Raw genomic sequence first — 14,832 nt, forward strand, 5'->3', positions numbered from 1 at the left:
GTCCGTACACCTCGTACACACACGGCTCCACTACATCCACACTGTAAACCCCTCCTGACCCCACACACAAACTTCCCCTCATCCAGCACCATGACAACCAGCACAGCAGAGTCCTGCATACACTGAGGCCCTGATCATGTGACTCCTGACTCCTCCCCTCCTGTGACCTCATCACAGGTCCTGTGCGCACAGAGCAGCCATAGATGGGTTGCATCTAGATTGGAGTTGTTTTTTGTGATTCTCATTTTAGCCACTTTGATGTACAAGCAAGAGCAAGGTCACAGGAGGGGAGGAGTCAGGGGTCACATGATCAGGGGCCTCAGTGTGTGCAGGACTCTGCTGTGCTGGTTGTCATGGTGCTGGATGAGGGGAAGATTATGTTTGTGGTCAGGAGGGGTTTACAGTGTGGATATAGCAGAGCCGCGTGTGTATGAGGTGTACGGCGTGGAGCCGCGTGTGTATGAGGGGTACGGAGCGGAGCCGCGTGTGTACGAGGTGTACGGAGCAGAGCCGCGTGTGTATGAGGTGTACGGAGTGGAGCCGCGTGTGTACGAGGTGTACGGAGCGGAGCCGTGTGTGTACGAGGTGTACGGAGCGGAGCCGTGTGTGTACGAGGTGTACGGAGCGGAGCTGTGTGTATGAGGTGTACGGAGCGGAGCCGTGTGTATGAGGTGTACGGAGCGGAGCCGCGTGTGTACGGGGTGTACGGAGCGGAGCCGCGTGTGTACGAGGTGTACGGAGCCGCGTGTGTACGAGGTGTACGGAGTGGAGCCGTGTGTGTACGAGGTGTACGGAGCGGAGCCGTGTGTGTACGAGGTGTACGGAGCGGAGCTGTGTGTATGAGGTGTACGGAGCGGAGCCGCGTGTGTACGGGGTGTACGGAGCGGAGCCGCGTGTGTACGAGGTGTACGGAGCCGCGTGTGTACGAGGTGTACGGAGCGGAGCTGTGTGTGTACGAGGTGTATGGAGCGGAGCCGTGTGTGTACGAGGTGTACGGAGCGGAGCCGCGTGTGTACGAGGTGTACGGAGCGGAGCCGCGTGTGTATGAGGTGTACGGAGCGGAGCCGTGTGTGTACGAGGTGTATGGAGCCGAGTGTGTACGAGGTGTACGGAGCGGAGCCGTGTGTGTACGAGGTGTACGGAGCCGCGTGTGTACGAGGTGTACAGAGCGGAGCCGCGTGTGTACGAGGTGTACGGAGCGGAGCCGCGTGTGTACGAGGTGTACGGAGCGGAGCCGCGTGTGTACGAGGTGTACGGAGCGGAGCTGTGACGACCGTCTGATGCAAGTCTGGACTGCAAATGAGACCGCACCCCTGAGACCCTTTACAGGGATCTGTAATTACAGCAGCGCCCAGGTGGCAGCTGTCTGAATAAGAGCAGTGGACTAGAGCAGGACGGTCACCAGAAAGGGATAAATTAACGGAACCAAAGGAGTAGTCAGGAGTCCAGGTCTAAACCAGGCGGGCGGCAGAGGTAAAAAAATCGTTAGACAGTAGCAGAGTCAAAATCCAAGCCAAGGTCAGAGTCAGCAATAGCAACTAGCACACTGGGGAAACCAAGACTATATCTGGCGACCTGCAAGACAGGCCCCAAGGTATTTGAAGGATCAGGCTATCCCTCACAGGTTCACAGTCTGATGATGTCATTTGGACCGCCCCCAGGACCAGGCCAGATGGTGATGCCTCAACCCTTTCATGACTGACAGAGGAGCGGAGCCTGCGCCCACCAGATGCCTGCGCAGGAGCCCCTTCTCTGTCACCACCACCCACGGGGAAACCACGGCGCCTCCTAGAGGTCGAGGCAGGAACAGCCGTCCCCGAGACTGACGGCGACGTGACAGTCCAGTGCCTCCCGTTGGCCGAGACCGGAACAGCAGTCCTCGAGTCTGATGGCGATGTGACAGTCCGGCGCCTCCCCGTGGCCGAGGCAGGAACAGCAGTCCCTGTGTCTGACGATGACGTGACAGGAGCCATGTGTGTACGAGGTGTATGGAGCGGAGCCGTGTGTGATGCTTCAGGTATATAGTCCGCAGTGCAGACACTTGCTGAGTGTGAGGAGTGAGTGGAGTGGGATCCAGTAATAAGAGTCTCTGCTGCTGCCTTCATTGATGCCGTGCACAGTGCGCAGCAATGATAAATGTGATCGTGCTCCTTGGATCTGAATATCGTGACATTTCGGTGTAATGACCTCTCTCAAACACTCTGGATGGGGGCGCTGTGGGCAGGAATATCTTATAGGACGCTGCACAACTTATAAAGCAATTTCTCGATAACAAGGCGACCCCCAGAATGTGGCAGAAGGTCTCACTTCCGTGGCTCCGGAGGGAAGAATCACGGTTTGGTTTTTGGATTACAAATTTGCCTGGGATAATATGCGTCTGCCAGAACAGCGACCCCCCCCCCCAAAGTGGCCCCATGTCAGATCGACAGTCCTCAGCGAATCCATCTGTGGATCTGGGGGGCATTTTCTTCTCACTATTTCTTTATAGATCATCATATTTCTGGGTCGTGGGAAGAAAAAACATTTTTTTCCACTAAAATGTTGTTTTAGATCCAAATTTTTCAATTTCGCAGAGTAAAATGGAGCCACAGTTTATACAGAAATTTCTTCCAAAACCTGAGGTCAGAAATGACTGCACGCGGCCGGGCTCCAATGGGGAGTTTCACTATTTTGCTTTTGGAGCTCTAATTTGGCAGTCCTCGCTTGTGGGGGCAAATTACAAAGCCCCCTAGGTGTGTAAACAACATACAACCCCCTAAAGTGACCCCATTTCAGACACTGTACTCATCAGGGAAGTCATCTCAGGGTGTAATGGGCATTTTTATCCCACAGGTGTTTCATTGGTTTCTTTATACTTGCTGTGAAGACAATATTACATTTGTTCTGAGGCGCAACGAAGGTTCAGCTCAGGGGGAGAATCATCTGAGTGGGCTCCTAACCAGGTGTTACGGTGGTACTTCACATGCCCTCTCAGCGCCATCCTACTTACCATGGTCACTGTGCAGCTTCTCAGCATGTTGCCTCCATTTCTCCTTAGGGGAGATTGGCCAGTCTCTACAGGAATTTAACCCTGCTGTGTCCTTCAGAGATTAGGTTCCCCAGCCTATCCCGTTGCGGCAGGTCCCATATTAGGCAGCTCCATCCACCGCTCTACTGAATGTTGGTTCCTGGGCAGTTTATTCTGCAAGTGTGCAGTTTGTGTTGCCTTTTGTACCTCACACTTGTGTCTCTGACATTTCCATCAGCTGCTCCAGTCCTGGGGACTACCCTGGGGTAGTATCCAGCCTATCCTCTCCACCAGTAGCTCTAGTGAAGACCTGGTGGACACCTAGGTAATAGCAAAAATTGGGATTTATAAAATGTAACCTTTAATAAATTTTAAGATAAAAAAATTAAAAAAAACAATGTAGATGACATGTAAAGTGCAAACACCCGTGTTGTACAACAATAGAGAGTAAACACAACTTATACGACAATTACACCTGGTGCAAGTCCTCTCATTGGATTACCTAAAACACATTTGTATGAGAAAACCATGTTTTTATGTGTAAAGGACTGGTACTGTTAGGCGTCGGGTTTCTGCGTCTGCTCTGCAGGAATCCAGAGCCTCACATTCTGCGGTCTATCTACTGCAGAGAAGATTACTTTGCAGCAGACCGCTCCAGAGACTAAGTTCCTCTGTGCTCCTACTGGGCATGCTCACTAGGCGATCTCCCATTGGAGGTCGGGCGTCATGTGCCCAGGTCCTGCTCCAGATCTCATTGGTCCATCTCTGATCTGGAAGGTCCCGCACGGCTATGAAAAGTGCGCATGACCAGTCGGCCATGCGCTAGTATAGACTTTACTTGCTAGATGTGTGAATGGTGACGGATGTATGATTCTGGTGACTGACTCATTTGAAACCCCTTCCCTCTGATATTACGCATGTGGCTAGGGAATTAGTTCAGCAGTCAGCACCAGTCAGTGGCAAGCCTTAGGCCACTGTGCTTACCGCACCGCTACGCTAGCGTCCGATTGTGCTGCTCCTCACGGCACTATCGTCTCGCGGCAGTGTCCTACGCTGCGCTGCAGTTGCAGCTCTCTCTGGCGCCCGCAGCAGCGACGCCGCATGCACGGTAGGTCTAGACGGACGCAGTTCCTTCTGCCTTGGGTCCTGCACCTGTGACCAGATACCGTGTGTGCATATATCTGAGACCTGTGACGCTAACAGGCTCAGCCTTTTTGTGTTTATCCCTGCTGGCATCTCTGTGATTAAACAGTGATTTCTCTGCGCACCTGGGTGACGTTTAACCCCGTGCGCATTATACCGCCATATTGTGCGTCTGCCATTACTCAGCAGCAGTGTTCACACCTTCTGCACGGTGGACCCCGAGCGGCGAACGCACTTTATCATTTATTTAGTGCGTTCCGCTGTTCCTAACAGGTACAGACCTATCATCATACTACATTATGTGAGCGAAAGGGAAAAGAGACGATACACTGGTCAAGGTTGATATAAATGTAAACTTTATTATTAAAATCTAAAGATAACAGGTGAGGGGGAAAAGGTATACTGACATTGTCACTAAATGTACTATAAAAAATGGAGGCGCATTACCTCGGGTAGGTGGCAGTGGAATATATATACCTGATACCCTCCTGAGTGCAATGTCACTTTTGATAAAAGGTATAGACAAAGGGCAAATCATCAACATTACAGATCCCTGAGCCAAAATAGGTGCTGACCTCTATCGGGCATGCAAATATACAAGCATTATAGTGATCATATAGCAACTTAACAGTGATATTTATGAAAGAGGTCTTTTACCTAAAGAGGGAGCAGTACACAACCCGGAGAGATGCGCCTCCGCCCGACGCGCATTTCTGTCCTGCCTTTGTCAGGGGGCCTGCACATCCAGCTGTACACATATTTACAGTCCCAAAGTCTCTGGTTGTAATCCAAAATTGATGTCACGTGGCCGGAGGCTGCGGCCCCAGCCGGACGTGACGCCAGAGGACAGGGGAGGATGCCAACCACCGCGTAAAGATGCCGAGAGTTGGCAGAGGCAGGGCACTCACTCGCATACTGACAGGGAGCGCCGCAACCAGACCACAACCGCCCACATATGGCATAATACTATATAATGATAACAAGGACATCACAAAATACAATAGTGAGTATCTGCATATAGTTAGTGGCCCATAAGACAGCAAATATACAAATAAGAAGAATACCATACATCCATCATTATCAAACAAGGTATTGTTTTGAAGGACACACAAAAGACTAAAACAGGGAGACAACACTGCAGCAATACAAATAACAGACCCAAAGGTCATATCCAGACAAAAAAAAGAAAAAGTCATAGACATACCCTTCTATATAAATCTGAGGTAAGGAAGGACCAGGACATTGTTCGGTTTGTCACTAATTTTCACTACCAATTCCCACTTATGAGGTGTGCACTTGATAGGTCATGTCCCATTCTAAAGGCAGATCCCAATGTACCCTGCCATCTGCCACCATCACACTCTAATCAGCATGTCTATTTATTCTCCCTACAGGTACGTAACCCAACTTTCCATATGACTTTCCTTACCTCTGCTGCTTGCATTCACTCGGTACGTAACCCAACTTTCCACACAGAATTTCCTTAACTCTGCTGCTTGCATTCACTCGGGACATAACTCAGCTTCCCACACAGATTTTTCTTACCTCTGCTACTTGCATTCACTAGGAACATTTTTTCAACTAACCCCTGCTTTACCCCAATGTTATTTATGACCATGATTACGCTGCCTTGATCATATGCATCTGGCTCATTCTTAATTATCTGACCAAGATGAGCACAGACTGCTCCTCTGAATGCACTTTCTAGCACATATATTGCATAGCACAAGTCTGCCAAGATGTCAGTCTGCCCCGTTGTAGTGCTAAGATGTTAATGGCCATCAGGAATCCATATTGTTATTCTGCTTCTCACAGCTGATGCTCCTGGACAGATGATGTGCTATGCCTGGTGAAGTTTTTCCTGTGTAGTGTGCAATGTAAGTACTTTACTTTTGTGATTTGTATTATGCAAAAGTGTATGCAATATCACACTTCCTATTTTCTGTAATTATTTAATTATTATAATAAAATTAATTGCCTTCTTTAAAGCCATATCCAACGCCTTTAAATATTTGGCAAAACTGAGGGATACAGTTTCAGAGAAATTGCTAGGAAGATGAGTGGTGGAGTTACTGCTTCTGGATTGCAAAAGCTGTGTTCACGTTTTGCTAATAGTTTTAGCATCAAAACTGAGTGGAAAAGAAGGAAAAAGGCAAAACAACTCCAAAACAAGACAGAAGAATTGTTAGGATAGCCTTGCAAAACAGAAGTGCATCAGCAAAGGAACTCAACCAGTTCTTGCACGATGGAGGAGTTTCGGTGTCAGATAGAACAGTACGTCGCTGATTATTTGATGCTGGTCTGAAAGCACAAACACCAAGGAAAAAGCCATTCCAAAATCTTAAACAGAGAAGTAAGAGAATTTCCTGGGCCAAAGAACATCTTAGCTGGACAACTGAAGATTGGAAGAAAGTTATCTGGAGCAATGAAACAAGAATATCAATTTTTGGTAGTGACAGAGTGCGTAATGTTCAGAGATGGCCAAAGGAAGACTGTCTTCCAGAGTGTATGACAGCTACAATGATATATCCTGTGAGTGCTATGATATGGGGCTGTATGTCCTGGCATGGAATTGGGAGAATATAGGTCCATAAGGGAACTGTAAATGCTTCAAAATATATTCATGATGTCCTTGAACCCCAAAGCTCATCTTATCAATTTGTGACCTTGGCAAGGAACAGACCGAAATTATTTTTCAACAGGATGGAGCACCGTGTCACACTGCAAGGCAACGTCTAAAACGGTTTGAAAGCAAACATATTTCTGTGCTTTCATGGCCAGGAAACAGTCCTTATCTGAACCCTAATGAAAATCTGTGGTCAAGATTAAAGCGATTGGTTTCTAGTAAGCAACCGCGCAACAAACAGACATTGATTGCAGCTGTTATCAGTTCCTGGCACCATGTTATAACAACGGAGAACCTGAGAAGTTTTATTGAATCAATGCCAAGGAGATGCAAAGCTGTTATCAATGCTAAAGGATACCAAACATGCTACTAAAGAAAGAACACATAGGGATAGCATGAAATGAACAAATTAGGAAGCAATATTTTGATTCGGCCATTCCGCTGTTCTTATAGAAGTAATGAGATATTTTGTATTATTTGTATTTCTATATAGAGGTGTTCTAATCTATCTTAGGCAACTCGTGGCATTATTGTTATAAACACTTTGTATGATTGCATGCTAAAAACTTTAACAAAAAATGACAACAATTTGAAGTTTATCCCGAATTTTGGCCAAACTCTTTGCAGATGCTGTCCTTTGTGGGGTTGAAACACAGGACTCTAGCACTGCAAGGCTGCTCATGTTTGTTTGTTCACAACTCAATGTTCTTGGGGTTGGAAGCCTATCACTGTGATGCACACTGTGTGACTCACTGCTGTCTTGGAGAAAACCACTGTCAAAATTGTCTTCAAGCATGTTTTAATACTGCAGCATGGGCATATCCCTTTCCAGGGGGGAAGCAACTGGCAAAATGTACTTTTGTATTGTGGACCGAACAGACTGGCAAACCAGTAGTCCGCATTATTTTGAATCCTAAATATATGGGCAACAATCATGTTGAAGATAGTGCTGCAAGAAGGCACTCATTGGTCAGTCTCTTTCATGAGGTCCAAGTCCATAGTGTGTTGATGGTGGGATAAGGCTACTTTCACACATCAGTTTTTTGCCGTCAGGCGGGATCTGGCTATTTTTAGAAAAAACGGATGCGGCGTAAATTTTGGACAACTGTAGAAACGGATCCGTTTTTCTGCCGGGTCCGTCTAGCAGGTTATATCTGTTTCCTGGGGGCTGGCCAATTGGATCTGAGCATGCGCAGACTTAAAAAAACGGATCCAGTGGCTGGATCCGTCTTTTTCTTTTTCCGTTGATTTCAATGGGAGATGTCACAGTGACCCGGTCCGTGGCCTCAGGCGGTCAATGTAAAAGGGGTAGAGTGATGGGGATAAAGTTATTGAGATGATTCGTAACGCCACCTGTGGTTTTTGGTCAGTTTGACCAGTGCAGCAATGATGTTGGAGCTCCCCACAGGTGGAGCTGTAGTCCCAGGGCAGTAGCAATAGGTGTTGAGGGAGAGGGTGCAGTGTTAGGCACAGGGATGTAGCAGTGCTGAGTCGGTTACAGGAAGAAGGCAATGACACAACAGGGTGCAGTTTCCTTTACCTTTACTGTGCTTTGTCAGTGCAGTCCAGGATCCAGATCACAGATGGAACAGGAGTTGATTAGCTGGAAGCAACTTAGGAATCTCTCTATGCAGATGGGTTGTGTAGTCTCCCTCCTAGCGCTTATCTGAGGTACTTGCAGTACTGAGTTACACTGAAGTCCCCCTTGCTTGCTCTCTTTAGAACGCCCCTCATATGGCAGGCAGCCGTAGCCTTCTATCTCTTCTGGCTCACACACGTTACTGCTGTGCCTCCGAGTCTTAGTTGAGAACAGAGCATTTACAGCCTTCTGTTCCTCCGGTTTCTGCTGCAGGACCATCAGCATCCTTACAACTTTGGATACCGTACTCCGAACCATGCGCTTGAAGCCAGAAGTGGGCCTGAATTCTCCTCAATCCTCCAGTTCCTCTTTTCCACATCCACACACTTTGCCCTCCTCACAGAACTGACTAACTTCCCCTTCCCGATCCCAGAGAGCAGCTCCTCCCCCAGTTTTGGTTCAGAGCTCCCTCTGCTGGTCTGGAGTGGGAACTGTGCTGCATGTTGTATTTAACTGATAGAGAGACCCTTCATTGCTTCCAAACATGACATCACACTCCCTAGGAGGAAGGTAATGCCACTGTGGTGACCATACTCCTGGGGGCGCCACATATTCAACACTACAGATTTGCAACACAAATTAACTAAACGATTACCCAAGTATCCTCTCCTTTTGTGATACACAGCTCAGTAGAAAGTATCTAATCTTGTCGTGTGTTACTGACTGCTCAGCCGTGTATCTAATCCTATCCTGTGTGATACTGACTGCTGAGCTGTGTATCTATCCTATTCTGTGTGATACTCTCTGCTGAGCCGTGTATCTAATAGACGATAACACCATAGAAATGATAAGAATAATAGGCCTCAGTTACCACAACTGTCTACAAAGAAAACTGTTGCTGATAGCGACCAATCACAGCTCATTTTTCATCTTTTAAACAGCTCTGGGCCAGCGTGGCGAGCTTTGAGTGGCGACTTTTGTGTTTGGACTTTTATGTGGTGAGGTTGGTGTATGTGTGGTGAAATGTGTGCTGAGGGTGGTATATGTGTTGAAGCACGTGGTAGTGTGTGGCGCATGTTGTGTGTGTGTTCGTATCCCCGTGTGTGGTGAGTATCCCATGTCAGAGCCCCACCTTAGCAACTGTACGGTATATACTCTTTGGCGCCAACTCTCTCATTCTTTAAGTCCCCCTTGTTCACATCTGGCAGCTGTCAATTTGCCTCCAACACTTTTCCTTTCACTTTTCCCCCATTATGTAGATAGGGGCAAAATTGCTTGGTGAATTGGAAACCGCGGGGTTAAAATTTTGCCTCACAACATAGCCTATGACACTCTCGGGGTCCAGACGTGTGACTTTGCAAAATTTTCTGGCTGTAGTTACGACAGTGCGGATGACAAAACATAAATACACTTTTTCCCCATTATGTAGATAGGGGAAAAATTGTTTGGTGAATTGGAACGCGTGGGGTTAAAATTTTGCCTCACAGCATAGCCTATGACACTCTCAGGGTCCAGACGTGTGACTGTGCCAAATGTTGTGGCTGTAGCTGCGACGGTGCGGATGCCAATCCCGGACACACACATATACATACACACACATTGAGCTTTATATATTAGACTAGCTGAAGAGCCCGGCGTTGCCTGGGCATAGTAACCAACTGTGGTTAGTTATAGCAAATTATAATGATTATATTGCACATAAATATATTTCACATCATATATTTAACACTACAGATTTGTAACACAAATTAACTAAACAATTACCCAAGTATCCTCTCCTGTGTGATACTTTCTGCAGAGCTGTGTATCTAATCCTATCCTGTGTGATACTGTCTGCTGAGCCGTCTATCTAATCCTATCCTGTGTGATACTGACTGCTGAGCCATGTATCTAATCCTATCCTGTGTGATACCGACTGCTGAGCAGTGTATCTAATCCTTTCCTGTGTAATACCGTCTGCTGAGCTGTGTATCTAATCCTATTGTGTGTTACTGACTGCTCAGCCATGTATCTAATCCTCTCCTGTGTAATACTGACTGCTGATCCATGTATCTAATCCTATCCTGTGTAATACTGACTGCTGAGCCGTGTATCTAATCCTATCCTGTGTGGTACTGACTGCTGAGCTGTGTATCTAATCCTATTGTGTGTTACTGACTGCTCAGCCATGTATCTAATCCTCTCCTGTGTAATACTGACTGCTGATCCATGTATCTAATCCTATCCTGTGTAATACTGACTGCTGAGCCGTGTATCTAATCCTATCCTGTGTGATACTGGGCTCCCCCTGGAGTCTGTGTCAGAGGGTGGTCTGTGTCTGCACGGTAATAAATTGTGTTATTTCCAGCTTTACAGAAAGACGATAACACCATAGAAATGATAAGAATAATAGGCCTCAGTTACCACAACTGTCTACAAGGAAAACTGTTGCTGATGGCAACCAATCACAGCTCATTTTTCATCTTTTAAACAGCTCTGGGACAGCGTGGCGAGTTTTGAGTGGCGACTTTTGTGTTTGGACTTTTATGTGGCGAGGTTGGTGTATGTGGTGAAATGTGTGCTGACTGCTGAGGGTGGTATATGTGTTGAAGCACGTGGTAGTGTGTGGCGCATTTTGTGTGTGTGTTCATATCCCCGTGTGTGGTGAGTATCCCATGTCAGGGCACCACCTTAGCACTGTATGGTATATACTCTTTGGCGCCATCGCTCTCATTCTTTAAGTCCCCCTTGTTCACATCTGGCAGCTGTCAATTTGCCTCCAACACTTTTCCTTTCACTTTTTCCCCATTATGTAGATGGGGGCAAAATTGTTTGGTGAATTGGAACGCACGGGGTTAAAATTTCACCTCACAACATAGCCTATGACGCTCTCGGGGTCCAGACATGTGACTGTGCAAAATTTTGTGGCTGTAGCTGCGCCGGTGCAGATGCCAATACATACATACACTTTTTCCCCATTATGTAGATAGGGATAACATTTTTTGGTGAATTGGAACACGCAGGGTTAAAATTTCGCCTCACAACATAGCCTATGACACTCCCAGGGTCCAGACCTGTGACTGTGCCAAATTTTGTAGCTGCGACGGTGCGGATGCCAATCCCGGACATACAAACAAACACACACACACATTGAGCTTTATATATTAGATAAGTTTCATTTAAAAAAAAAAAAAAACCCGGCGTGGGCTCCCGCACAATTTTCTGTGCTAGAAGGGGAAAGCCGATGGCCAGGAGCCAATATTTGTAGCTTGGGAAGGGGGTAATACCCATGGCCCCTTCCCAGGCTATGAATATCAGCCCGGACATACACACACATCCACATTGAGCTTTGTATATTAGATTACCATATATTATGGAATACATTTTATATACTTATTATTTTTAACACTTAAATAATAAATAAATAATAAGAAAATAAAAAGATATTTACATTCATCACTTTTCCATAATTAGCACACATTTTTCTTTTTTAATTTCTATTTTATTTCTTTTGGCAGCACAAATTAAATGGCTTTACTATAATGCCATCACTGTTTAACCCCTTCATGACCCAGCCTATTTTGACCTTAATGACCTGGCCATTTTTTGCAATTCTGACCAGTGTCACTTTATGAGGTAATAACTCTGGAACGCTTCAACGCATCCTAGCGATTCTGAGATTGTTTTTTCGTGACATATTGGGCTTCATGTTAGTGGTAAATTTAGATCGATAATTTTTGCGTTTATTTGTGAAAAAATCAGAAATTTGGCGAAAATTTTGAAAATTTCACAATTTTCAAATTTTGAATTTTTATTCTGTTAAACTAGAGAGTTATGTGACACAAAATAGTTACTAAATAACATTTCCCACATGTCTACTTTACATCAGCACAATTTTGGAAGCAAAATATTTTTTTGTTAGGAAGTTATAAGGGTTAAAAGTTGACCAGTGATTTCTCATTTTTATAACAAAATTTACAAAACCATTTTTTTTAGGGACCACCTCACATTTGAAGTCACTTTGAGGGGTCTATATGGCAGAAAATACCCAAAAGTGACACCATTCTAAAAACTGCACCCCTCAAGCTACTCAAAACTACATTCAAGAAGATTATTAACCCTTTAGGTGTTTCACAGGAACTAAAGCAACATGGAAGGAAAAAAAGGACATTTTAATTTTTCCAACAAAAATTTTCTTTCAGCATCAATTTTTTCATTTTCACATGGGCAACAGGATAAAATGGATCCTAAAATTTGTTGGGCAATTTCACCTGAGTACACCGATACCTCATATGTGGTCAAAAACCACTGTTTGTGCGCACGGCAGGGCTCAGAAGGGAAGGAGCGCCATTTGACTTTTTGAATAGAAAATATGCTGGAATATTTAGCGCTTGCCATGTCACGTTTGGAGAGTCGCTGTGCGCCTAAGCACTGGAGCTCCCCCACAAGTGACCCCATTTTGGAAACTAGACCCCCCAAGGAACTTATCTAGATGCATAGTGATCACTTTGAACCCCCAGGTGCTTCTCAAATTGATCCGTAAAAAAAAAAAAGTACTTTTTTTCACAAAAATTATCTTTTAGCCTCAGTTTTTTCATTTTCACATGGGCAACAGGATAAAATGGATCCTAAAATTTGTTGGGCAATTTCTCCTGAGTACACCGATACCTCATATGTGGTCATAAACCACTGTTTGGGTGCACGGCAGGGCCCGGAAGGGAAGGAGCGCCATTTGACTTTTTGAATGGAAAATTAGCTCCAATCGTTATCGGACACCATGTCGCGTTTGGAGATCCCCTGTGTGCCTAAACATTGGAGCTCCCCCACAAGTGACACCATTTTGGAAACTAGACCCCTTAAGGAACTTATCTAGATGTGTAGTGAGCACTTTGAACCCCCAAGTGCTTCACAAAATTTTATAACATAGAGCAGTGAAAATAAAAAATCATTTTTTTTCCTCAAAAATGATTTTTTAGCACGCTATTTTTTTATTTTCACAAGGGTAACAGGAGAAATTGGACCACAAAAGTTGTTGTCCAGTTTGTCCTGAGTATGCTGGTACCCCATATGTGGGGGGGGCACTGTTTGGGTGCACGGCAGGGCGCAGAAGGGAATGAGCGCCATTTGACTTTTTGAAATGAAAATTAGCTCCAATCGTTAGCGGACACCATGTCGTGTTTGGAGAGCCCCTGTGTGCCTAAACTTTGGAGCTCCCCCACAAATGACCCCATTTTGGAAACTAGACCCCCTAAGGACCTTATCTAGATGCATAGTGAGCACTTTGAACCCCCAGGTGATTCACAGAAGTTTATAATGCAGAGCAGTGAAAATAAAAAATCTTTTTTTTTCCTAAAAAAAAATTTTTTAGTTGGCAATTTTTTATTTTCACAAGGGTACTAGGATAAATTGGACCCCAAAAGTTGTTGTCCAGTTTGTCCTGAGTACGCTGGTACCCCATATGTGGGGGGGAACCACTGTTTGGGCACACGTTGGGGCTCAGCAGGGAAGTAGTAACATTTTGAAATGCTGACTTTGATGGAATGGTCTGCGGGCGTCATGTTACATTTGCTGAGCCCCTGTGTGCCTAAACAGTAGAAACCCCCCACAAGTGACCCAATTTTGGAAACTAGACCCCCCAAGGAACTTATCTAGATGTGTGGTGAGCACCTTGAACCCCCAAGTGCTTCATAGAAGTTTATAATGCAGAGCCGTGAAAATAAAAAATCATTTTTTTCCCTCAAAAAAAATGAATTTTAGCACGCAATTTTTTTTCACAAGGGTAACAGGAGAAATTGGACCCCAAAAGTTGTTGTCCAGTTTGTCCTGAGTACGCTGATACCCCATATGTGGGGGATGACCACTGTATGGGCACACGTCAGGGCTCGGAAGGGAAGTAGTGACGTTTTGGTATGCAGACTTTGATGGAATGGTCTGCGGGCATCATGTTACATTTGCAGAGCCCTTGATGTACCTAAACTGTGGAAACCCCCCACAAGTGACCCCATTTTGGAAACTAGACCCCCCAAGGAACTTATCTAGATGTGTGGTGAGCACCTTGAACCCCGAAGTGCTTCACAGAAGATTGTAACGCAGAGCCATGAAAATAAAAAATCTTTTTTTTCCTCAAAAAATGAATTTTTAGCTCGCAATTTTTTATTTTCACAAGGGTAACAGGAGAAATTGGACCCCAAAAGTTGTTGTCCAGTTTGTCCTGAGTATGCTGATACCCCATATGTGGGGAAGGACCATTGTTTGGGCACACGTCGGGGCTCGGAAGGGAAGTAGTGACGTTTTGAAATACCGACTTGATCGAATGGTCTGCGGGCATCATGTTACGTTTGCAGAGCCTCTGATGTGCCTAAACAGTGGAAACCCCCCACAAGTGACCCCATTTTGGAAACTAGACCACCAAGGAACTTATCTAGATGTGTGGTGAGCAGCACTTTGAACCCCCAAGTGCTTCACAGAAGTTTATAACGCAGAACCGTGAAAATAAAA

At 45.7% G+C, this 14,832-nt stretch overlaps 2 protein-coding genes across 2 annotated transcripts in view; both read right to left on the reverse strand.

Moving 5' to 3' along the window:
* Window positions 1-3,067, reverse strand: part of LOC141059301 (uncharacterized) — a 68,475-nt gene extending 65,408 nt beyond the window's left edge. Inside the window, exon 1 of the mRNA XM_073555630.1 lies at window positions 2,990-3,067. Within this exon, the coding sequence (XP_073411731.1) occupies window positions 2,990-3,016 (27 nt within the window). The 5' untranslated portion in view covers window positions 3,017-3,067. The remainder of the gene's footprint in view (window positions 1-2,989) is intronic.
* The window catches only part of LOC141059299 (uncharacterized), a 779,988-nt gene that overhangs the window by 259,112 nt on the left and 506,044 nt on the right, over window positions 1-14,832 (reverse strand). The gene's annotated exons all lie outside the window — the stretch shown is intronic.

Source organism: Dendrobates tinctorius, unplaced genomic scaffold, assembly GCF_039654945.1.
Source record: "Dendrobates tinctorius isolate UK_male_01 unplaced genomic scaffold, ASM3965494v1 ptg000226l, whole genome shotgun sequence".
NCBI lineage: Eukaryota > Metazoa > Chordata > Amphibia > Anura > Dendrobatidae > Dendrobates > Dendrobates tinctorius.